Source organism: Marmota marmota, unplaced genomic scaffold (genome assembly GCF_001458135.2).
Source record: "Marmota marmota marmota unplaced genomic scaffold, marMar, whole genome shotgun sequence".
NCBI lineage: Eukaryota > Metazoa > Chordata > Mammalia > Rodentia > Sciuridae > Marmota > Marmota marmota.
Window position 1 is genome coordinate 8,169,636 of NW_026000169.1, and position 26,446 is coordinate 8,196,081.

Below are 26,446 nucleotides of genomic sequence, written 5' to 3' on the forward strand. Positions count from 1 at the left end.
TATATATATATATATATATATATAAAAGCATTGACCCTAGACCTATTCTATATCTAAATGTGTGTGAACAGGGAGGAGGATGTGTGATTTTGTCCCAAGTCTACATACGAACCACTAGTTTAGTTTGCGAGACCTTAGTACACACTAAGACTGCACTTTCTATCTTTGTTTCTCTCTTTTTGTTCAGCAAAATAATCTATATAGTTTTTATCAGCTAAAACTTTGAAGACCTTCACCTGTTAACTGTATGCTTTATCTGAATTGTGCCTTTGGTACTTTGGACCTTCTGTTCTTATTTGGTTTAGATGAAAACAGGAAGATAGCTAAGGTTTCTGCTGTATTAATTTATCTTGTAATTTATGGATAGCTAAAATAATGACAATTGGGAGGAAGAAATAAAACATAAGAAACTTGGTCAAGTTTTAGGGAATTATAGTGATTAAACCACTTTCTCTTTATTCAAAGTTAACCTTTAACACAATGGAAATCTGCAGTGTTGAATGATGCTTCAGGTGTTTGTAGGCACAAACCTATACATAGGAAAAGAATCAGTTTGGCAACATGACATTTTGCCCACGGTTTTGCCCATAATACATAAAACAGCTATGAAATCAATTGACAAATGTATATCGATTACTAAAACTCTAAAATGTATAGATATAAAATAAGACAAGAAAAGGAAGCTTTGAGATTTGATGCTCTTGGGAATGTTTTTGGCATATGGTGGGACTGTCAATGGTGAATGAACTTTTCATCCTAGGAGAGCGCTTTGCAATGGCAGTAACAATGGCTCTTTGTCTTCTGCAAGGGTGATTATTTCATGCTAGGCCTTTTCAAACACTAATCTGCCCTTGATTCTGATATGTTCTCTCTAGGGAGACCTCCCAACCTCCTGAATCAATGCTGTAGTGAGCCACAGTTACTGATGTGTCATATCCATCAGGTATGTTGATGTGAGAAAAAGAAAAGTTGTACATCGCAGCTCTATAACTTGATCCAAGAAGAGCACAAACCTAATCTATGGGCCAAGAGAGACTTCACTTTCCTGTACAACCTTCTTATAAAGAGAGATTTAAATAAAGATAGCTGAAGGAAGGGCCTTTTCATTTGACTTTGGTGAAATCTTGCCAGAAGCAATATTTGGTTTAGTATTTTCACTGGTCACTTGGATTTAACTTTCGACTTTTGTTACTGGTTTTCTAGTGTTGAATGGCAGACTATTTTATAATTTTTCCTTATAAAGTTACTTTCTATAGTTTATAGGTTAGTGCTTGTAACTTATAGGTTCATACTTGTAACTTAAAGGGAAATATAAAAAATAAGTTCACAGAGTAGCTAAAAGGAGATCTCAGCATTAAAGGTGGCATGTATTACTTTTCATGAGTTGAGATTAAGAAGAAACCTCTTTGTGGAAATTCAGGCAATGAAAGAGGGGTTGCTTTATTTAACATTGCTGTAAAAAAGGACTACTAAATTAAAGAGTTGCATTTGAAATAATTTTATCCAAGTCAAACATTGATTGGCATAATAAGTGAGCTATCAGAAAAGCATTTTAATAATCTTGAATTCTACATATCCTTCCAGAAGTACCCAAAATATTCTTCATAGAAGAATATTTAACTTTAAAATTCTACATATCCTTCCAGAAGTACCCAAAATATTCTTCATAGAAGAATATTTAACTTTAAAATGTGAGCAAAATAGGTAAGAACTTGAATATCCAATTCTATTTACTCTTTGTTCCCAAACTTATAAATAAAGGATTGCATTAATTATTGACTGTGCTTAATTTTGCCAACAGGAAAAATTTGCTATTGTTCTGATTTGTTTTTAGTTGTTAGGACTTGGAGTATGTGTGCTGATTTGACATTTAGTAGCTTGAGGCCAGGAATGCTGTTAAATATCTATCTTATAATGTGAAGAATTATTTGATCTCAAAGAGTTATATAACCTAAAATGTCAGTAGCACCAAGTTTGAGAAAAACCTTGAGTATTGTGCATTTATGTTTTTATTTTTATTTTTTGAATTAAAAAAAAATTATTTGTCTATTCTAATTAAGTATATATAACATCAGAATTCATTTTGATTAATTGTACACAATTGCAGCACAACTTTTCATTTCTCTGGTTGTACACCATGTAGTGTTGTACCTTATGTGCAGTCAGTCATACATGTACTTAGGATAATGATATCCATCTCATTCCACCATCTTTCCTGCCCGTGCATTTGTTTTTATTAATACTCGGATGGAAAGATGAAACAAATGGTAATCGAATGTTTCCTTATTCTAAGTATGAAAATAGTGATAGCAAGATCTGTCACTGGTTGATTGTAGCATAGTGGCTAAGATGCAGGATTTGTTATCAGCTTTGGGTTCCAGTCTTCATTCCAGCCATTTATTAGGTTTCTTTCTGGCCTTGTGTGAAATGATTAATCCCTGTGAATGAATATATTAATTTATAATGTAGATATATTACTTTACAGACTTGCTCTGATTAGTAAAATTATGTTTGCAGCCTATAAGATATTACATGTTCAGCAAGTGGTCATCACGGTTACTAAGTTTAGAATGTAATTTAGGATTCATAGTATAGTTTTTATTATAGTTTCACAGGGAGAGAAATGATAGACTATTACCAGTATAGATGAATTTCTATAATGAGTTGGGAATTTTTTTTGCAGTTTAATGAGGAGATATAGTTTGTGTGTGTGTATAATGAGAAAAAAACATGTAATAACCTGCAGAGATCCATGAAGATGCTACCTTGAAGATAAAAAAACTAATGTTAAGCCAGTTGTGGTGGTGCACACCTGTAATCCCAGTGGCTCAGGAGGCTGAGACATGAGGATCACAAGTTCAAAGCCAGACTTAGCAAAAGTGAGGTGCTAATCAACTCAGTGAAACCCTGTCTCTAAATAAAAAATAAAATAGGGCTGGGGATATGGCTCAGTGGTTGAGTGTCCCTGAGTTAAATCCTCAGTTAAAACCTGCAAAAGAAGAGACTAATATTAAAACAATGCTAGGTTATCAATTGATATTACCAATGAGGTTTATAAAGAAAAAAATATTTTCCTTTTTAAAATTTTATATTATTCTATATTGTTATCTTGTTTTTCCCTAAAAACACATTTGCTTTTGTAATTAAGAAAACAAATGTTACAGCAACAATAAAAAGTTTCAATATTTTTTAATATAAATATTGAAAAATAGGATTCTTTTAAAAATAGTCCTCTTTATTTTATAGGGTATCCTTCTTGCTGATTTATCTCTATTAGTTGGTTTCCCTCTGTAGTCACCTTTCTAAAAGTGTTTTAGCTGTGGGGCCCATTAACATTTTCTTGGCGATAAAGCTGGTCATATTGATGCTTTTATCTTCTATGTTGGCATGTGGTGCTGTCCCTGAAGCTGGTGAAATTTGGTCTAGAACTTGAGAAGAGAAAGAGCCCAGGAGAATCTACAAAGCTAGAATTCTTTCCTTGACTGGATCCTCTTCAAGGGTTTATTACAAATAAACCCATTAAGAACGTATTTTTTAAATTTGCAGTTGACAAAAACTGAGAGGCCTAGAGAATAGTTTAGATGATGGAATGTCAGTTTCAGAATGTGCATAGATTTTAACAGTGGACAGACACTAAGACTGCAAAATTTAACAAGAGAAAATATAAACTCCTACTAAGTTAGTTTTAGAAATAATTTTATGATTTCATGAGGAGAGAGACTGGACCAGTATGGAACTCTCATTTAAATAAAGAATAAATATCTATGGGTTGGATTGCTGCTTGCTCAGTGAAGTGACTGCCTCTAGACTAGGTTTTGATAGCAAACCCTACCCTTGTGTTTGCAGCATTGGTGACCGTCCATATTTTAAGAGGAATATTGACCACTATGAAGTGGTCAGAAAGCCTGAAATTAGTTAAATCCATGCTCTGCCACCTGTTAACTCTGTAGTTTTAGATAAATTATAATGCTTAATCTTCTATAAAAAGTGTTTTTGTTTTAGAAATTGCCAAGATGATGATGGTGCTAATAATAATAGACGCTGTACATTGATTGTTTTAAGTAAGGCTAAGTTGAAAAACATGCTTGCAAGTACATTTAATCGTCATTAGTTTTCTTTGAGGTTGGTGCTGTTGTTCCCGTCTTACAGCCAAGGAAACAGGTACAGAGGGCACATATTAATGTCAATATATTCTACTAGTAAATCAGAGCTTAAAATTTCTGTGTCAGGCACTGTGTCATGTGCTTTCTTGACCTTTGCTGCCTTGGCCAGGATTAAGAAAGATTCTGAGCTCTGTTGTTAACTTAAAAAACTTGAAGAATTATACTTACAGTATATCTCAAAGCCAAGTTTATTTCTGATAACTGTAATTAAAGCAGTTTTATCAAGTTAATGTAGTAATTTGTATATACAAAATGTTTAAAGTAGTAAAACATAAATGACCATGCATTATTAAGTTAATATAGCATACCCAAAATCATAATTGGGTTCAAATACTATGATTAAATAATATTTCAAAATGTTTCTCAAACCTTATATTGTTCTATTTACACTCAATAAAGATTTTAAGTTTAAAGTATAAATAATTGCCTTTTAGGTATATAAAGATAATCTATAAATTACATTCATTAATTGAAAGCTATGGAAATAGACAATTCAGTCATAGAATCAGCTCATTTTCTTAATACCAACAAAGCTAATTATAAGAATTCTATCAAAAAGATTATAGTAAATGAAAATATAGGAAGGATTACTTATGACAGTTTTGATTAAATATGGGGAGGCTTAAAACAAGTAGAGGATTTGTTAAATACTTGTTGAACTATGTTTGATTTATAGAACTTGTATGATATTTCTCAATGAGAATGTCACATACATACACAAATAGTAAAATTAAAAAAAATACATGGTTACACGCATATAACATAAAATTTACCTTTTAAACCATCTTTCAGCACACTGTTCTTTCTTATCTATGGGGTATATATACATTCCAAAACATCTCGTGGATGTCTGAAACTGGGGATAGAACCAAACCCTCTCTAATACCTTTTTTCTATACATACATACCTATTATAATGTTCATCTTGTAAATTATGCATTGTAAGCGAATAATGACAGTAATGAAACGAACGATTATATAGTTATGTGAATGTGGTCTTCCTGTCTCTCAAAATCCTATACTGTACTCATTCCTCTTGTGATGACGTGAATTTATGGAGCATGCATGAGTAGGTGATGTGAGATAATGATGTAGCCATTGTGATATCACCATAGGCTACATGGAAGGCTTTCTTGATCAAGAAAACTATAGTCCTGCCATTGTTGACCTAGGTTGACTGAACCCACAGAAAGCAAAACAACAGATAAGGGGGAGCTGCATTTAATATAGTCACATGACATTATGTTCCCATTGTAGGGGACCGTCCATTTCCAGAATATTTTCATCTTCCCAAACTGTGCCCATCAAATTCCCACTTTCTATTTCCTCTTCCCCCAGCTCTTGGTAACCACCATTCTGTTTTCTGTCTCCATGAATTTAACCACTCTTGATCTTATCCTAATGGAACATTACAGTACTTGTTCTTTAATGACTGGCTGATTGCACTTAGCATGACTTCCGTGTTCATTCATGCTGTAGCCTGTGTTGGAATTGTCTTCCTCTTTCAGGCTGAATGATATTCCATTGGATTATTTGACTGTTGTGAGTGATTGCTGTGAACATGAGAGTACAAATAGGAAGCCTTTTCTATTGCATTGACGTGGCAGTAATGTTAACTTTTTGTATTCAACCACTATTTTGACTGAGGAGCTTCAACAGATGTTGGGGGGAGCATGGGAGTGCTTAATAGTATTCTTAAAACTAGGGCAGTTTTCCGAAACTGATCCTATCAATCACATCCTTATGAAAAGATGAACGAGTGAGGACAGGAAGAGAATAAAAGATACACGGGAGACAGTTTTAGCATGTTAATCAGGATTTTTAAGTTTTGTGTTAAACCTGAAATTTTCCTATTTGGTTATTATTATAGAATGGAAAGTACTGTAATTTTAGTTGTCAACTAGAGAAGCAAAGAAGCCTCAATACATGTCAAAATGTGGACATAAATCACATTTTGATTTGATTTGTTTCAGGAGCATAACATATTTGCTTTTCATTAAATTTTTTTTTTTTCAGCAAGGAAGAGACAACGTTTTTTCTTCCCACCCCATGTAAGCAATATTCTGAATTCATATGGCTGTTCTGAGGATGGTCTAACCATTTTTGGCAAACCATTTACAAACTTTTTTTGAATGTTGCTTTAAGCACTCAATTTATATTAATTTTTTATCCAATCATTTCAAATGAGGTGGATTTTTATGCACCAATGATTGGACTGGAGTAAGGAAGAGCAAGTTAACGTTTCTAGTCTCTGTAAGACCGCTCAGCTGACACTCTGCAGTTTTCTATCAGTCCTGTCCTGTCCCCTTCCAGTTTTAGACATTCAGAGGTAGATATTTCCCCTCATCCTATCTCCATCCAGAGCACACATGAGTTCAGCAGCCAGGGATACAGGTGTCCTTTGACCTTCTCTAGGTCTGTTTCTGTGTTCTGGCACATGTTCCAAAGACCTCTATTTTAAAAAATGGGGAACTGTGACTCAAAGCTAGAGAGATGGGGAAAATGAAAAGCCCGAGACACAGCCAGGTGCAGTTGAGGTGGATTGTGCAGCTCAGTTCTTTGTTCTAAAAGTCCATGTTGACTTCTTAACTAGGTCTCACTGCGTTGCTTAGTGCCTTGTTTTTTTTCTGAGACTGACTTTGAACTTGCCATCCTCCTGTCTCAGCCTCCTGTGGCGCTGGGATTCCAGATCTGTGGGCAAGATTGTTGCATCTCTTGGATTCCTGTTTCCATCACCTCATTATTGTACCCTGTCTCTAATGCTCATCTCTCTCTGGATATCAAATTACCTTAGTTTGCAATTTCCTCATTTACTGCTTTATGATGCATTTTCTGATTATCCCAATTTCTAGTTCCTTTTACCTCCTCTGAGTCTTCAAACACTGCACCTGTTACTCTCTTTTGACACTTATTTTCCAACTTGGATTATGAATATGAAAAGTGTGAGTGAATTCCTTGAGAGGAGTATATGTATGATTGAACTTACTTCTGCTGGGGCCTATATTATTTACCTAACAGTACTATGTAGATGATTCATAAGTTTTCTTTTTTCTTTTCTTTTTTTGTTTTTTCTTTTCTTTCTTTCTTTCTTTTCTTTTTTTTTTTTTTTTTAATACTGGAGATTGAACCCAGGGATGCTTTACCTTTGATTTATATTCCCAGCCCTTTTTGTTTATTCTGAGACAGGTCTTACCCACATTGCTGAGCCTAGGCTCAAACTAGAGGTCGTCTTGCTTAAACCTCCCTAGTAGCTGAAGTTATAGGTATGTGACACCCAGGTAGTCCATAAATGCGTTTGAGTAAATGAGATATCACCATAATTTACATGTGGACAGTTCTGAATTTTTGGGAAGAAATTTATGGATAGGATTTTATTATTTTTATTATAAACATTTGAAAATTGACAAATAGTTCACTTTTTTAAATATAAAATGGAAGTTCCGTTTGCCTTTTATTTCTATAATTTAGATACCTTGCCAGGCACCATGGTGTACACCTATAATCCTAGCAGCTCCAGAGGCTGAGGCAGGAGGATCTCAAGTTTAAACTTAGCCTTAGGAACTTAGCAAGGCCCTAAGCAAATTGGTAGGAACCTGTCTCAAAATAAAAGATTTTTTAAAAGGGCTGGGGAGGTGGCTCAGGGTGTTAAGTACCCTTGGGTTCAATCCCTAGTGGTGGTGGTGGTGGTGGTGGTGGTGGTGGTGGTGGTAGTGGTAGTAGTAGTAGTAGTAATAGTAGTAGTAGTAATAATAATAAAGAAAATTTAGATATCTTTTTTTAATTTTTAAAAATTTTTGGTCGTAGATGGACAGAATACTTTTAAAAAATTTTGTTTGTTTATTTAGTTTTATGTGGTGCTGCTGAGGATCAAACCCACTACCTCACACATGCTAGGCAAGTGTTGTGCCACTGAGCTACAGCACCTGCCCCTTAGATATCTTAAGTGCATATCATTCTCATTAAATCTAACATTAATGTGAAATTTGGTGGTTATCTCCAATTTATTGGTAACACTTGGAAGTTAACAGAAATTAGCAGAAACTGTATATGTAGTCTTGTGAGTAGTTCTGGGGATTTTGGAAGAAAGGGCTTCAAGCTGAGTTGTGTCGGGCTGCCAGGACTGCCAGGTCAGTTGAAGCCTGGTGCTTGAAGCTCTAAAGATTCCGATCTGATGACCTGAGGTGGATCCCAGACATTGGTGTTTTTATTTTTAACAATTTTGGAGAAAATTTAGCAAACTGAATTTTTGGGAAGAAATTTATGGATAGGATTTTATTATTTTTATTATAAACATTTGAAAATTGACAAATTTTTCACTTTTTTATATAAAATGGAAGTTCTGTTTGCCTTTTATTTCTATAATATTGTCAGTTTTTTTTCTGATGCTGTATTGAGAAATAAGCCTGTACCTAGTTGTACGAGCCCTTTAGAGGCATAGGATTATGTTGATATAATCCTAACTCTGATCCTCATGATGAGTACTATATTTCTGTGAAATGAAAGCTTGTGTACTAGTAAAGATTATATTTAAAATTAAGAAAGTTTTATGTATGAACGAGAAGTGTTTGATGAAAGGCAGTTATAAAGGAATAGACAAATAATATAACCTTCCACTCATTCTATAGTAATGTCATATTTTTCTCTCTACTTAAGGAATGCCATCACATGAATTTTTACTGTTGCTGTTAAACTGGTGATCAAATTCATCTATTCATTTTCTTAGTGTTTGGGAAAGTACATAGCACACAATAATTTTAATTAAGCACACTGTCAAAAAAAGGTCAGTTGTCATTTTATTTCAGGACTGTTTCCAATCTGAGTTTCAAATAAGAAAAAAGTGAGTACTGTCAATTATAACAAATTTTTATTTAGAGTTTTCTGGAACAATCAGAAATTTGATCTAGATTTTTCATACATAATACATATAGATATATATAACATATATAGATCTATCTTGAGAATATTTACCTGGTAGGCATTTGTTTTAGTTAGCTTCTTCGCTGATGTGACTAAAAGTCCTGACAAGAACAATTATAGAGGAGGAAAGATTGATTTTGGGTCTGTTTCAGAGGTTCATAGAAAGTATGCTCCATTTCTCAGGTATTAAACTAAGGCAGAACATCATGGTGGAAGAGTTTGGTGCAGGGAAGCAGAGAGTAAACTCAGCTCACCAAATATGTATCCCAAAGAGACGCCCCTAAAGACCTCCAGCTACACCCTACAAGACTACAGTTATCACTCAGTTAATCCCTATCTAGGGATTAATTCCCTAATTGGGTTAAGGCCCTCATTTCATCTCTAAACCTCTTGCATTATCTCACTCATGAGCTGTTGAGGGATGCTTACTATTTAAATCATACATCATTCAATTGCTAAAAAGTTTTCATACTGTGAAGTTTAATTTAGTTAAAGTTCAATGTTAAGACTATACTTTCCAATGAATTATTTCCTTTCAAAGTCTTTTCCTGGAATTTGTCGAATTTTTGGCAGGTAAGTTTGCATATCTAAAGTGACTTCACTTGGCCTGATTTCTGAAAAACAAAATTTTAAAAGACAGAAAAGTATAGGGTGACTTTTGAGGTCCTAGTGTTAAAACTTGGGGAGAACCTGAGGTAGAGACATCATTTGCTATATTGATAGGCATTTGTGTCATTTTCTTAAAACTTCATTGATAATTTACTAATTTTGCTTCTTTCAATAAATCAGGTTTATTTGGAGGAAGAGTATTATTTCCTCTCCCTGCTTTTCTGAGTTAAATTTTAGCAAGAAATACTTAATTATACATTTAGAGTCTCATACTACTTAAAACTAGTTGAGTCGTGTACTCAGAAAAATCACACTATGTAGGAAGTCAAGTAAATGAAAGTTAAAAACAAAAGAAAGGAAGGAAACAGCTTTGGTAATTTTCTTTTTTAAAGAATACTTTTATTTTATTTATTTTTATGTGGTGCTGAGAATCGAACCCAGGGCCTCACACATGCTAGGTGAGTGCTCTACCGCTGAGCCACAACCCCAGCCCCAGCTTTGGTAATTTTCAAGTTAAAAATATAATACCATTAAGTTCCTTCTGGTCTGGAACCACATCTCTTAACTTGCTCTTCTTTCTGAATTTAACTTAGCACACTAATATGTGACAAGCACTCATTAAGGAATAAATTAGTAGTGATTTATTAGTTACAAAAGAACCTGTATGAATTCTAATATAGGACCTATAGAATTCTAGGTATTCACTCACGGATCTGGCTTTATCTAATATTTCTCTTCTGGAAATAAGGATCCCTAGCCATTCACCTCTGGGACCTGTCCACCTCAGGCTACCTTATTTGTGTATATCTAAATTATTTTCCTCAGCAGGCATGATTCACTTTCCTGGAGCTGTTACCTGCTTGTCAGGCACCATTGCCCTTCCATATCTGTGTGGCTTGTGCTTGTTTTTCTGAACAGGACCAAGCACATAGAGGGCACATTTAAAGAAAAAAATCTATCTACTGGCTAATCCCTGGCCAAGAACCAATAATGCTGTTCTCTACCGCTTGCTGATTTGAACACAAAGTGTCCTGCTGGCCTTCTTGATCTCTTTTCCTCAACAATTATTCTGACAAATTGTTTTATTCAGAGGGCGAATGAATGTAAGATCAGCCTTGCTGTGTGAAGTTTTGAATTTGGTGCGAAGGAGGGAAAAGGAGAGGGGAAATAGGAACCATGGTACTTAAATGACTGTATGGTATTAATTCTTCCTCCCTCTCCTCAGCAATTTTCTCTCCATCCCTGGGATGTGTGTTTTATCCGTTTCTATTATGTGAGGGTTTGCCTCTAGAGTTTATAGCAGCCTCTTCCTGCTCTTTCTTATGTGTCCCATTTCCTATGAGCCTGCCATGGTCCTTTACACCTTCATCCTCTTCAGGCCTTGGGATGACCTAATTTCTCTCCTGTTCTTACTGAAATTCTGTTCATCCTCATGACCTATTTCCAGACCTGTCTCACAAAACCTTCCTCATTCATATAGCTCATTCTTATGTCGCTGAGCTCTGTGTGCATAGAATCCTACAATTGAGCATTTCCTTACACTGTTGTGTGGTTTTATTTTCCTGACCACATCATATACTTCCCTTCTTCTTCTTTTTATTTTTTTATTTTTGGTCTTGTGGAGATATAATTGGTAAATAAAAATTGTAAGTATTGGTAATGTACAATGTCATGATTTGGTATATGTTTTCATTGTGAAATGATTACCATAATCAAATTAACCAACACATTTATTTATCACCACATAGTTGAGAGTGTGTGAGGACACTTAACATCTGTTTTCTGAGTAAATTTGTTTTTTCTGTCTGTCTTTCTTTTTTTTTTTTTTCTTTGGCACTGAGGGATTGAACTCAGGGGTACTCAACCACTGAGCCACATCCCCAGCCCTATTTTCTATTTTATTAGAAACAAGGACTCACTGAGGAGTTTGGTGCCTCACTGAATTGCTGAGGCTACCTTTGAACTTGTGATCCTCCTACCTCTGCCTTCCAAGTCACAGAGATTACAGGCATGCACCACCGTGCCTGGCCTTTCTGAGTAAATTTCAAGTGAACAATACAGTATGGTTAACTATAGTCATCACCTCTAAGTCACATCCATAGAACTTACTGATTGTATGTAACCAAAAGTTGACTAATAGCTCTCCATCTTCACTTTTCGTACTTTCCAGTCTTTGGCAGCCACCATTCTATTCTGCTTCTAGCAGTTTTACCTTTAAAATTTCACATGTAAGTGAGATCATGTGGTATTTGTTTTTCTGTGTCTGGCTTATTTCACTTAGTGTAATGTCCTTCAGATTCATCCATGTTGCTGCAAGTGGTAGGATTTCCTTTTTTTTTTTTAATAACTGAATTATATTTTACTATGTTTGTGTATACACACACACACACACACACACACACCACATTTTTTTCATTTGTCAGTGGATACTTAAGTTAACCCAAATCTTGGCTATTGTAAATAGTGATGCAGTTAACATGGAAGTACAGATACTTCTCTGACATTGATTTGATTTTCTTTGCATACATACCCAGTAGTGGGATTCCTGGATCATATGGTAGTTCCATTTTTATTTTTTTATTCACTTATTTTTGCAGTGTTAGGGTTGAACTAAGGGCCTTGCTAGTGTTAGGCAAGTACTCTACAATTACCACTGGACTACACTCCCAGCCTCTTGGTGCTATTTTTAATTTTTTGAGGCCCCTCCATACTCTTTTCCATAATGGCTGTTGTTAACTTACTTGCCCACCAGCAGTGTGCAAAGATTTCCTTTCCTCTATACCTTATTTTTTCAGGTCATTATGTCGTGTCCCCGACACCCAATAAGAGACAAGCATTCTTACCCAGGTTCTTTTGTCTTTTGAAAATAGCCCTCCTAGGAGGTGTGCAATGATTTTTGCATTGTGCTTTTTATTTGCATTTCTCTGATAATTAGTAATGGGGAACAATTTTCATATACCCATTGGCTATTTGTGTGTGTTCTTTTGAGAAATGTCCATTTAGGTCCTTTGACCATTTAAAAAATCTATTGTTATGCTCTTAAATTATCTGAGTTCTCTAAGTTTTTTGGATATTAATTCCTGATGAGATGTAGGTTTGAAGATATTTTCTTCCATTCTCAGGGCTGCCCTTCCATTGTGTAGATCATTTCCTTTGCAGTGTAGAAGTGCTTGAATGGGTTGCCAGGCTGCCATGCACACCATCACAGCAGGGAAGATGGAGATAGTATTTCCTGCTGTGTGCATGATGAAGAGGTTCATGGGAATCTGTTTGGGGGGACCCAAGGCGATGACCCAATAGTACTTCTCCACCAGGATCTAGTCTGTCTCCTGCACTCTGGTATCAGGTACTTGCTTGTCCAAGTAACCAACTGGGTCTAGTGAGTCTTCCTGGCTACTGCTGTGGTTACTTCTGCCCCTGCTACCTCCTCCAGGCCCACTCAGCTCAATGGCTCACTTCATCCATTGGCCTCAGGTGGCCACCAAGCCCCCCCTGGGCTATTATGACAATGGCAGCTTCCTGAGGTGGTGAAGGTCCTCAAGCAGAATATGCCTTTTTCTTCATCTGGTTAATGGGAACATTTTCTATCTCCTAATGTTATTTCCTTAAGATAGTTTTCTTACAGCATCTACCAAAGTGTCGGGCTCATAAATATATAGTAGGGTTCAGAATAGATGTTCACTAAAAGCTTTTTTTTTTTAATTGAGCAATTTAGTTAAATTTCGATTGAGTTCCTCTGTTTCTAGAAAGGCAAAAGAGGCAGAAGGTAGCTTGACACGTCTTCTTGTAGGTGTTCCTGTTCTATAAAAATTGTGGCCTCAGGCTGGGGTTGTGGCTCAGTGGTGGAGTGCTTGCCTCACAAGCGTAGGCACTGGGTTCAATCCTTGGCACCACATAAAAATAAATTAAAAAAAGCTATTGTGTTCATCTACAACTAAAAATATGTATTTTTTAAAATTGTAGCTCTAATTCAGGTACAATGAACTCTGTTAGGTTCTGGAGTTGGTTGCCAAGGTTCCCCAAAAAGGACTGATCATGCTACTGGGTCTAGTTTATTAGATTAGATTAGACTGGATAGAAGCAGAAAGGTGTTCCAGCAGGCCCCAGATAGTTCTAATTCAGAGATTCTGTGTCTTAGACTTAAAAGTTTAATTGATTGTGGAAGACTTAAGTTTAGAGTTTAAAGTTGATTCTTGTAAATTTATGACAGTTGATTTGAAAATTACTTCCAGTTATGGCTTCTCCCACCCTGGAATTCATTATGTGTCAGACTTTTCTTGTATAAGAGTATAGTAAAACGTATTTTCTTTCAAGAAAAACTGTATTAGAAAATTCACATGTATAACTTCATATTTTGGAAATCTGTAAGGGTATAGATTAAGTTGAAAAATGTAAACATGTGTTATCAGTTTTCCTTCATAAAATATTAGTACAGGACCTTTCTTTCTTGAATGAAAATTTACAAAGATTGATAGTCTTCATGATGTTTTACATTCTTGTATATATACTGCTGTTTGACTGTGTTTGAAAACACATCATTATTAGGGGCAACACTCTTTTACATGGAAAATTGGCTCAAGCTGACTTTAATTTATAGATGGTATTCACTGAAGAGTTTCTTTTCATGAGGGCCATTTATTTTTATTTCAAAGATGAAGTGGGTTTATAAATAATTTTCTTAACATAACGTCTGTTCTTACTTTTTCCCCATTCTGAATTTTCTTCTCATATATTCTGTGTTTATAATCTGTAAAATATACAAATGAGTTTTATAGGCAAATATTAAATCCTGGGTGATTATATAATTTATCACCATTCTTTTTCTCACTATAGTTTTCATTTCATTTGACACATTTCTCAAATCTTAACAGACTTTTCTTAGTATCTTGAAAAATTTAAAGTCTGTGACAACATCAATTATGTGTGCATACAGTTTCTGCTGAATTTCTCAAAGTGCAATTATGAATCCATCCAGAGTGAGGACTCAAAAGCTCTGAAGGAATGGCATGTGCCTTTTCTTTCCTTCCTTTCTTTTTTCCATGTTGTCTTCCTTCCAGAAAGGGAATATCTGTGTCAAATGAAATCTTCTGTAAACTCATTGAATGTATAGGCTTCAACAAATTTGGTCCAGGCCTTTGAAGGCAGTGCAGGCAAGCCCAGAGCTCTAGCAACCTGGAAACATATCCATCTGAATTCCTCCTGGTGTAAGTCTTTGGTCTGATGCATTTGAAATCAGGAGCTTCAAAGTGATATTTACAAGATCTGTTCTTAATGATTGTTTAGTGAGTTAGTAAAATAGCACGAAGCTACATTCAAACTTGTATAGGTTTACTTTTTAAAAAATTCTATTGTAGCTTTTTTATCAGTTTTGGTTACTTCTACAATTCCATCCAATATTTGCATATACTTACTAGTGTACTTATTTAAAGATGAATCAAATGTCTTTTCCTTAAAATAAAATAGAATTAAGAATGAATTCCTTAAAAGAAAATGAAAACAGAATTCTTACAAATATTGATGCTCTGGGGAATATTTTCTTTTTGGAAATGACCAAGATTGCAAATGTTTAATAGATGGGAAAGGTATTTATCTTGATTTATAATTAACACTTTCAAAATAAAGTTGCTGAATAAAAAAATAGAAAGTTCATGGAATATTATAGCTGGCAAGTATCAGAGAGGCAAGAGAATAAATCTCTCACCCAAAGATGGAACTGTTGCTCTAGTATTTCTGTGACACAGGTTTATTTGGTCACTATTTGAATGCAGGAATGAAAGAGAACATACCACAATCAAATCAGTACAGAGTGATGGGTGTATTAGGAAGAGAATGGTTTTGGATCAAATGCATATTGATGCAAGTTGTTATTCTGTTACAAGTTAATGATTTGATATTGGGCAAGTTGGAGTCTCTGCTTTAGTTTTTTTTAATCTCAAATTTAAGTCCCAGCTTTTCAGATTTGTGGAATGCTAATATGAATACATTAGCTTTTATATATAAAGTTACTTAAGAAAATATTGCAATAGGATGGTTGTTACATTGAGTCAAAAATTTCCATTTTGACTTTGATGCCTTTTTCTTAATGTCTATTTTCTTTTTTCCTCCTAACATTTGTTTCCTGTTCTGTACACCTCTTAAGATGCTCAGGTCTTCTCTCTGTTAACAATGTCCATTTCACTCAATTCTCCTTTGTTCAACATGTTTTTTTTTTTTCATCTCTTAACATCTTTCCCTTTCCCTGAGATGCACTTGTCCATTCGCTCTGTGGATTGGACTGTACTTATTTTGTAGCCTTGCTCAGGAAAGTCCTCTAGTTTGGTATGACTCACTTGTCTAGGCTGTACTCAGTGGGATCCAACTAAGCAGTTCATATTTGGATTCAGGAATTTGGTGTTGGGACCAAGGGAGAGTTAAGTCTGTCTTTTCCAAAGTGTAGTGTTAAGGAGAAAGTCAGTTTGCAGAATGAATGAATGGGAGGGGAGGAAGAGGGATTTCCAGTCATGATTCTAGCTCCTCTTTCCTGAGGCTGCCCTGTGTTCTTATCCCTTGTTCTATGAATAACTCTGCCCTAAGCAAGCTGGAAGTCCAGAGTTAGTTTCTGCTATTGCAACTACTATTTTCATCAAGACTTTGTTTTTGTAAAAAGAATTAAGATGTACTCTCTAATATATGCACTGTGTGTGGTATTGGGGGTTGAACCCAATTTTTACTTGTAAAGTAGACTTCAATGAAGTTATTTAAAAAAAAAAAAAGATGCCAGGCGTGGTGGTGCATGCCTGTAATCCCAGCAGCTTGGAAAACTGAGACAGGAGGATCATGAGTTCAAAGCCAGCCTCAGCAAGAGCAAGGTGCTAAGCAACTCAGTGAGACCCTATCTCTAAACAAAATGCAAAATAGGGCTGGGAATGAATGTGGCTTAGTGGCTGAGTGCTCCTGGGTTTAATCCTTGGTACCCCTTCCCATTTAAAAAAGAAAAAAAAAAGATGCTGTTTTTTAAGAGATCATTCCAATTCAGAGTCACACAAATACAAAAGAAGTATTTTCAGATAGCAATCTATTTAAAAAATAAAGGCTAGGGCTCTGAACTGACACGATGATTGGTCTCTCCTCTCTCCAAATGGTGGCACTAAAATTAAAACCAGCGTATTTCCTGCTCCATCCACAGAGCCTTATCTGTTGTCTCCAGATGTCTAGAAAACATTTCCATTTAAATGTTGCCATCAGATGTGTTTGACCATTCACACTCATTTCCCCTGTGGGGCTGGATCCCCTTACATTATTTCTGTGGCAAATATTTACCCCATCTTTTAAGCCAGTGATCTAAGAGTAGTTAACCTTAATTCTCATCTGACATTGAATTTTGTTATATATTTTTAAATTAATATGTTAAATTGGGGTATAATACACATGTATAACATAAAATTTATCACCTTAATCATTTTAAAATGTGTTTTGGTGCTATTAAGTTCATTCACTGTGGATGCACCTTCCGCCACTATCCATCTCAAGAATATTTTTCACCTTTCAAAACTGAAACTGTTTATTAGACAACAAACTCACCATTTTTCGCTTCACCAGGTCCCTGGTAAATGCCTTTCAACTTTTGCCTCCATGAATTTGATGACTTTAATTACTTCATGTAAGTGGAATCATATAGTGTTTGTCTCTTTTTGATTGACATTTTTCACTTTGCATAATGTCCTCAAGGTTCACCTATGTTGTAATGTGTGAGAATTTTGACATTTGTTTATTGACATTCTTCTGCAACTTACTCTTTTTCCTTCATCTTTGTCTCTTTTGTTGACTACCATAGGGTATAAGTCTCACTTTGCAACTGAGTTGCTGAAATAATATCTTAACAGGTCTCTGGAAAGTCTCTCCCTGCTTTACAGCCGTAACCTGTGATGCTGAGTCATCTATAAAATGACTATCTTCTGGTGGATATAGGACTAGTGTGAATGGACTTCCATGGGTTCCATGGTTGGCACAAGTTAGAGCCCCTGAATAGCTCCCTTCTTGCTAAGATCATTATTCTTCCTCACTGGATATTCTCCATTTAGTCTAGATCCTTCTCTGTAATTCCTGAGGGCTTCATAATCAAGTTTGAGTCTTCTTTAAAATGATTTCATTACTGTGTGCTTAAATGTATGCATTATTATTAGCCTAGGGCCTGCATAGTCATTTAATTTTCTTCATGTTTACACTTCTCTTTTTGCCTTTAATCCCTCTAAGATGAAAATTTCAACTTCCCAGGATCTGTTCAAATACCATGTTCAGTATAGTTCACCTTCTTCATTAAAACATCACAATTGCTATAGCCCTGTTTATAGTTTACCTAGATACTTTTATTCTTAAACACTGACTATAGTTTTGTGTTGTACTAGCTAATACTTTCCTCAGTAGATGTCAGTTTTTTGAAAACTTTATGCCTTTTTCTTGTAGCACCATGTTAGCAAACTTTGCATAAAAATATACATTAAGTGGGGAATAAACATTTGTTATGTAAATAGCATTTTATATCACTGGTACAATGGTGGAATAAATTATGGATGGACTATAAAAGTGTTCATGATACAAGTACTTTGCTGTTTTTTCTAAACCATCCACCCTTAATTTTTGAAGGTGCGTTTCAGTTTGAAGACATATAAGTCAATTATTACTGTTATTTTTTCTTCCTGAGAAGCACACAGGCAGCTTTCTTGATTCAATATATGTTTAGCCTAGCATCATGCCATCATTACAAGTTCTTGATATATCTATTTTCATTAGATACATATTCAAGAAAGGGAAAACCAGACACCATATGAATCAATAATATTGACCCAGGACATGTGAAGTATGTGTGAAGAATATTCTGTAGTCCTTTCACTTTTTACTTCTTCTGAGCTACTCCCTTTCCTTAATTCTCCTCCTCCTTTTCTGAATGATCCTAAATTCAAGATCCTTGCTGAGTGGGAAGGATGATGCTGATACTTTTTGTTCTTCTAGCTCAGGTAGATGGGTTTCATCAGCCTGATTTCCTTTCTTTCTGTTAACATTGAAGAGCATCGTACTAACTGTAAAAGTCAAATACTGTGATATAAGCAAGGGAGTACATATTTAAAGTCTGAAGATGTATTAGCTCATAAAGTTCAATACTGATGCTATGAAACACAGGTCCATCCTGTGCTGGAAATCAAATTATGAACAGAATAGCACCAGCCTGCCTTTGTTGGTTTTATGGTCCAGGAGGAATATATTAACTAGTTATATGTACATGAATATGATTAAAGGGACATAAAATATTGAACAAGGGATTTTACTTTTCTATGGGGAGAGAGAACACTTCTGAGAAGGGACTCAAGAAACTAACACGTGAAAGGGCCTGGTTGGGATAGCCATGCTACAGAGGGCTGAGGGCTGGAGGGCTGAGAGACAGGCACCTGGTGGAGCCAAGCACAGAGAAGGAGTGACAGCCAACCCGAGATGACAGGCAGGGCTACTTTTACCTGTTATGGACTTTGAAGTGAACCCTAAAGGAAGTTATTTGAAACCTGAGTCAGGGAACTGTCATGGTTTACTTTGTGTTTTAAAGTTTGATGTTTCACCTGCATTACGGAGTGTGAATTAGAGGCAGCCAAGATTATATTTATGGACAAATATTTGCACATAGTTGTGAGTTGTCTTTATTGTCATGCTGTTCCCAAGAGCTATTTAGTGTTTTAAGTGTTCAAAGAAGAATAAATAGTGATTTGATTAGTAAGTGTGGTAGAGAAGGAGCCTGGACAATGGAGGATGGTGTCTTTGACCAGGTTGGGAGAAGGAGAATGGAGGGATTTCAGAGATTTTATTACATAAAAAAGAACTGTGTTCAATAAATTTTCCTTGATTTTAAGGGCTGACAAAAAGTTTTAGGAGGCAAAAATAGCTTTCAGGTTTCTACTTTCAAGAGTTGGAAGATGATGGAAGATGGTGGAAAATAATGAAATATTCCCAAGACAAGCAAAATTGGCAACAGTGAATTTGGGGAGATGGTCAAGGAGGAATTCTATAGTGCTATTTTATATTAAATGAATATATAAAGATAAAAGAGTATTATATATACTATATATACACATATATATGTACTTTATACATACAATTATATACACACACACTGCACACTGTATATTATATATAATAGGCCTTTGAGTTATGTATTTTAAACATCTCTTCACAAGGTAGCCGGTAAGGCTGTAGAAATACACAAGATTTCTTGGGAGTTTGTGAAAAAGTACAAATCTTGGGAATACAAATATTTAGCAAGAAAATAGAGATACACTTAGGGCAGATTTAGATTTAATACCATATAGGAGGAGTAAACCTTGTACATCCTCCAATCCAGTGTAGTCAAAACAAAGGTGGATAGAATGAGACCATCTCCCCAGCACACAGTGATTTTTCTCTAAATCATGGCATGGAAAGTCTCTGAGGTCTCCCTTTCTAGTATAGGTTTTCAGAAATCCGATTCAGCTTCTTGCTATTTTGTCTGCCTTGAATTCTAAATTGTGAAGCTATAAGAATTTTTTCCCTGTGTTTATAGTTAACATCCTTTGATAGCAAATTTTAAGACACCTAGAGTAATTGTGTTCAAGTAGGAAAAACAGTACTTGGCAAAAAAAGAATGTTTGCTGAATGAAGGAAACAAATTTTTGAGATTATAAATTCTTTAAAGACACTCACATATTTATCTTTTCCTGGGCCAACTACAAATATTTGCATGTGGAAACACAAGTATGTTGAGTTACTGTTTTTTCTTTCTAGTAGGAATCTTTTTTCATGGTTTACAATTAGGGCAGTTTTTGATATTTTTAAGAGCGAAAGGTTGATTTTTCTTAGTTTAATAGACATAAGAATGTCAAACATAATAAAACATTTTAGAATACTCATTATATTTTGATCTTAAGATCAAACCTTTCAGGATTGCTGAGAAAGTTAATAGCATATTTTTTAACCCTCCAAAATATCTTTTATTTAAAGACTTTCTTTATTAACCACAGAAGGTCGAGATAGTTATGTGCTATTTATTGCTGATTTCTGTCTTTCTATTTTTTCCCTTCTTTTTGTATCGTGCCCACAGCAGCTGTTTCCCTAACCCTTACCCCAACCCACAGGCTTTCCCACGCTCCTTTTTTGGCTCCTACTTGGCATGGATCCTTAGTTTGACAGATAAAACATGTGACTGTACTATAGTTACAGCCTGTCTATGATCCATTAGGGTTTTCATAGGGGTGGTTATGTTCAATTGATTCTGAAACAAGGTGGTCATTTTGAGATGAAGTATTCGGCTCACTTTAAATAAACCTTTGACTTCCTTCTATTTAATTCCTCATTCCTCAGTAGCACTCTGACCAACGACTTTTGAGTTCTGTAGGTTCAGTTTGAGTGAAGCTCATGGGATATTAGAACTGGGGACAGTGACAAAGAGGCATCGTGTGCTTCATTATTAGATAAAAATTGGTTTAGTCTAGACTTGGATATGAGCAAGATTGTGTTTCAGATTCTAATATTCAGTTTCTATGAGTTTTAACCTCCTCTGGTATGAAATGAGGTAATAACGACCTGCCCTTTGCAACTTTGATGCAAAGAAGTCATTTTGATGGCAATTATCACGATCGATGGGACCCAGCACTATTTCATCTTGAAATAGAAAATCAATATTATTGATTTTAAATAATGCATCCATGGCTCAACCATACCCACAGAATAGTAATAACCATAGTGTAAAAACTTCTCTGAAATTGATGTGTGAATGTGTAAGAAGTCATATGTGGACATAGAATAAATGACCTGGAACATGAAAATTCTCACTGACACTAACACCTCTGGAATAAAGGATCTTATAGTGAGTGTTCTAAATTTTATTATATAAACAAACTACTCTTAGGTTTTTTTCCTCTGCAGCATCATTGACAACTAAATTAATTTGGTTTCTTGTGAGTTGTATTGTTTCCAGCAGCTGTTAAATACATTTTAAGTGCCCAGGGAAGAATAAATTGTGGTTTAATCAATAAGTAAAGTAATAAATGAGTGTATTTAAGATATAAATTTAAATTCATAGATTTAAAGCATAAATGGATAAAATCCTTTGAGAGAGAGAGAGAGAGAGAGAGAAGAGAGAAGAGAGAAGAGAGAAATACAGATACACACATTAAATGGTCACAGTATAAAATAAGGCTATAATTAAATAGTCAAGAAACATTAAGCAACCACTATATGCTTAATAACTTTGTGGAGTTATAAAGTTATTTAAATTCACATGAATACCTTTTAATTTTATATTCAGATCATATAAGGTGAGATTTTGTGTTTTTTCTTATAAATTTGTCCTAAAGAAAATTGGTCATTTTTATTTTAAAAAGACACACATTTTACAAATGATGGTTGGAAATTTTAAAGTGTGTATAATGTGTATAAATGATGAGACACTTTGTTCCTGCAACTGGAATTCATGGCTGTTTATACTCAGGGTAGATACATTTAATTTAACCTTACCCCTGTATTTCATAGGTCATTGTTTAGCAGAGCTATTTATATGACATTTATGTGGCATTCCTTAATTGTTCAGAAAGGGAGTTACAATGCACAAAAGTACTGTTACAGAAAAAGGTCATTCTAAGTCTGATAGTAGAATGATATTTTTTTCTGTTTTATTTTGAATTTTTGAAATTGCCTTATTTGAAGTTAGATTAGTAAACCACAAATTATATCTTCAGATACTGATACATATAAGAATATTTTACAAAGCTATAGTAGCACCTAAAAGATAAAACTTACCCTTATTGTTAAGTTTTTTGGGTAGCAATTCACAAGTGAAAATTATGGTGATTGTGCTAAAAGCTTTGGCTGTTGTCTGGCGGAAATTGTCTAATAATTGAGGAGACATCAAGAAGCGTGAATTCATCTACCCCAGTCCTAGCCAGAACTGCTTCTGAATGGTCCTGTGGCTCACTGAGACAATTAGAACACAATGATTTTCCTGAATAAAGTCTGAAAGTGTGCATATACCCCATAAGTGTTATACAGAGGAGTAATAGTTAAGATTTATAAAGCATACTTGATATGAAAAAAGGGCTGGTATTTGTAGTGTTCATTATGTGATCTAGGCAGTTTACCTATATTGTTTCTGAGTTTTGTTCTAAAGATTAAATGAGTTAGCATAAAGCACATTTGTGCCTTGCAACGTACATGTTCTCTAATAATACAAATTATTGACTTAATTTTAAATTTTTATCACAAAGATTACAAAACTAATAGGTAGGAGAATCTGGATTTGAATTCTAGAGTGCTGAACTCCACTCTTCTTTTCATTGAGCTTTCACTAATTTTCCCATGTTAAGAATCTAGGATGTTAAAAAAAGGTACCCAGAGCCTTCCTGTAAACCATCCTTACACAGACTTGAATAGGAAGAGGTTGGCGTATGACCCTTGGAACTGCCTCTCACTAGTCGATGGTTTTGTATCAAGTTATCTCAACTGCTTGGATCTCTCCTTTTGTAAACTTGGGATAATAACGACACCAATCCTAGATGTTCTGGGAGGATTCAATAAAACATTGACTGCCAGTTGCCCAGCACATAGGCTGCCATGTCACCAACACCCAGTGCAGTTGTTATTGGTAGTTTGAAGACTGGACATTGCGTGACTCACTGCATGGATTATCATGCTCAGCTTGTGCTTGAGTCGTGTGAATGACACCCGATGATAGGCGTTTGTGAACTAACCTCACCCCTGGCTGTACCTTATTAGCATTCCTTTGCTTCTCTGGTCATGCATATTCCTTATCCTTTTAAGTTTTATTTAATATAGCTACATTTAAAAAAGATCATTAGTTAAAGAGCCAAAAGTAAATGATAATAATGATTATTACTGTTTTGTCAATTTTCTCCCAGTAATTGTTTAATGCTTTTGTATTTTGCATAATTGGGATAGTAATATATATTGTTTGGTATTTTCTATTTTAAAATTAATGGTATTTTAAAACAACATTAAAAGTTTATAGACATAGTTTTTATACTTTTTAATTTTCCATGTATGATTATGTCATTTTATGTAAGAATTTTTCTTTTATTAGGCTCATTGATCATCTACAGGCTTTGTCATTGTAAGTAATGTTGAAGTGAATATTTTTATACATTCTTATTTGCATTTCTGATTTTTTTCTAGATACATTTCTATATGTGGGGTTATAGGTGAAAGAAACTAAGAACTTTGTGCTCTAAAATAATGGCTTAACACTTAAGAGCTAGAACGAGAAGAAAATTCAATTTAAAATCTTAGAACAGTGTGATTTTTTTTTTTTTTTTTTGGAGGGAAGATGGGTACAGGGGATTGAACTCAGGGACACTTGACCACTGAGCCCCATCCCCAGTCTTATTTTGTATTGTATTTAGAAACAGATCTCATTAAGTTGCTTAGTGCCTTGCTTTTGCTGAGGCTGGCTTTGAACTCACCATCCTCCTGCCTTAGCCTTCAAAGCCACTGGGATTATAGGTATGTGTCACTGCCCCTGGCAGAACAGTGGTTTTTGAAGTGCCCTGAGACCTCTCATTTGGGGTTGCTGTTGAGATGGGACAGCTGTGCACAGAAGGTAAGCTTTCTTTTATGTCCCTTTCTTATATCAATTAAAATTTTGTTTTTCATAACAAGGATGTATTTAAAAGTGTCAGGTTTGTAAAAAAAAAAATAAAGTCAAAGTGTATTGCTTCATATAGCTAATGTTTATCAGGTGGAGAATAGGTTTACTCACCAACTCTCACTAAAAATTTTCTTAGGGAAATATGAAAAAACATTTAGATGTTTGTAACAGTATGGAGAGAATACTATTTCCTACTCATTCCACTTATTCTCAAAGGGCTTGGGTATCATATGGAGCTTCAGAGAAGAGGGAACATGTTTGCATTACAGAAAGCGACTGTTCTGGAATGTTCTTGGCAACATGCAGAAGAGGAGGGAGAGGAGTAAGTAGAGGGAAACAGGGGCTGCCAGGAAACTGCAGAGTGACCTTATCTATAAATCCCTCATTTCTCCATCCTGATAAGTCAAGTCTCATTCATTGGGGAGTGCTTCCTTGTAAGTTTTACAGTATTTTTTAAGGCAGGAGAATGGTTGGAGCTTCATGCTGAGGTTGACGTGATATGGGGTAGAGGCAACCCTGGAATAAGCTGGCATCCAGGAAGAATGAAACTCAACTGGCAATCCCAAGTAGCAGGCATCTTGGCCAGAGTAAAGTTACATCAGGAACTTTTAACTTGACTATGGAATTTGTAGACTTCAAAGGCCTGTAAGAGACAGGAAGGCCCCACATGAAGGCTCGTCTGCATGATTTTTCAGGAGTCCTGCATAGGAAGCACAGGCCTTTCTTTCATTGTTTACTGCACAGATCTAAATGAAGTCTCCCTTGTTGTACACCAGATTTATCTCTAGAAATGTAGGCTTCGGAGCTGGAGTGGCTCATGTCTGTATTCCCAGCATCTCTGGAGGCTGAGGCAGGAGGCTTGTGAGTTTGAAGTCAGCCTCAGCAACTTAGGAAGACCCTGAGCAAATCAGTGAGATCCTTTCTGAAAATTAAAAGGGCTGAGGATGTAACTTAGTGGTTAGCTGCACCTGGGTTCAATCCCCAGTACCAAAAAAAAAAAAAAAAGGAGGAAATACAGGCTTCTGGACACTTCTGGGTTAAGGTGTAGTCATTCCACTTTGTCATCTGATTCCAGATAAGCTATTGGGCAATAAAAGGCTGAATGTCCTGTCCTTTATTCATATGTCCTAAATCTGACAGGCGTTTGGACTGTACTTTGACTGGAATAGGGGAAGGGCAGGTACATGAGTGTTGTTCTTGTTCAGTTTGTCACAAGTGGAAGGACTAGGACCAACAAATAGATGCTTTTTACCATCATTGGAAGTGTATCAATATGAGCCCAGTTTTGTGGGAATAAAATAGAGGTCATTGGACTGGTCAAACCATAATAGTGTGGATAAATTCAATAGAATAGCTATATTAGATGAATTTTCATGCTCCATGAGTCCAGAAATTGTGTAAGGTGTCAAATTAGCCACTTTATAAATACTACGAAGTTGGATTTTAGGTATATGTTTGTGTATTTTCATTTGTTTTCCTCTTTCTGTGAATGTTATTTTTTAACGTTTTGATGTTCAGGAACCACTTTATTCAAACAGTAGCTCTAACTTTGATGATCAAATTAGTTAATGTTTTTATACTTGTCTTTATCAGAGTTAAATCTGTGTTCACATCAGATAACTCCAGACTGTGAGACTATTCTACTGGCTTTGAGGTTTGTTGCTTTAATTGCAGTCAAGTTAATCTGTAGAATTTAACAATTATACTGCCATCTGTCTTTAGGGTTTATAACTGGCATAAAATAAGCAAATACTGTAAAACACTTGTACCTATGTGTGCTGCTCAGAGTTTTATTGGTAATAAAAAAAAAAGAGAGAGAGAGAGAGAGAAAGAGGTACGCTCACTTTTGTGCTTGGGAACAGAATCCGTTTCTAACCTTTGCTATTAACAGGAAGTGGGAGAGGTGAAGTGAGGCCTGGTTTTGTGGCCAGGCTAGAGCACGCTGTGTTCCTGAGAGAGGTATTCAGGTTGCATGTCTGTCTAGCTTCTTGCTCCTGTGAATAGCTGGCCTTTGAAGTCCTAAAAACATAGATTGGTAAATGAACGACATAAAGAGTGGGCAAATATTTGGAAAATCCAAATTCTGGGAATAGCCTGTCTAG

General features: G+C 35.3%; 1 protein-coding gene across 3 annotated transcripts in view; it reads left to right on the forward strand.

The window, feature by feature from the left end:
* Pde3a (phosphodiesterase 3A) overlaps positions 1 to 26,446 on the forward strand; it is a 323,995-nt gene that overhangs the window by 22,474 nt on the left and 275,075 nt on the right. The window contains exon 2 of one of the 3 annotated variants that reach the window (XM_048787273.1): positions 876 to 943. The exons of 1 other annotated variant lie outside the window; for it this stretch is intronic. In XM_048787273.1, the coding sequence (XP_048643230.1) occupies positions 926 to 943 (18 nt within the window). In that variant the 5' untranslated portion in view covers positions 876 to 925. Of the gene's footprint in view, positions 1 to 46; positions 944 to 26,446 lie in introns of those variants that run through there. One more of the 3 variants, XM_048787272.1, reaches the window with a different exon arrangement.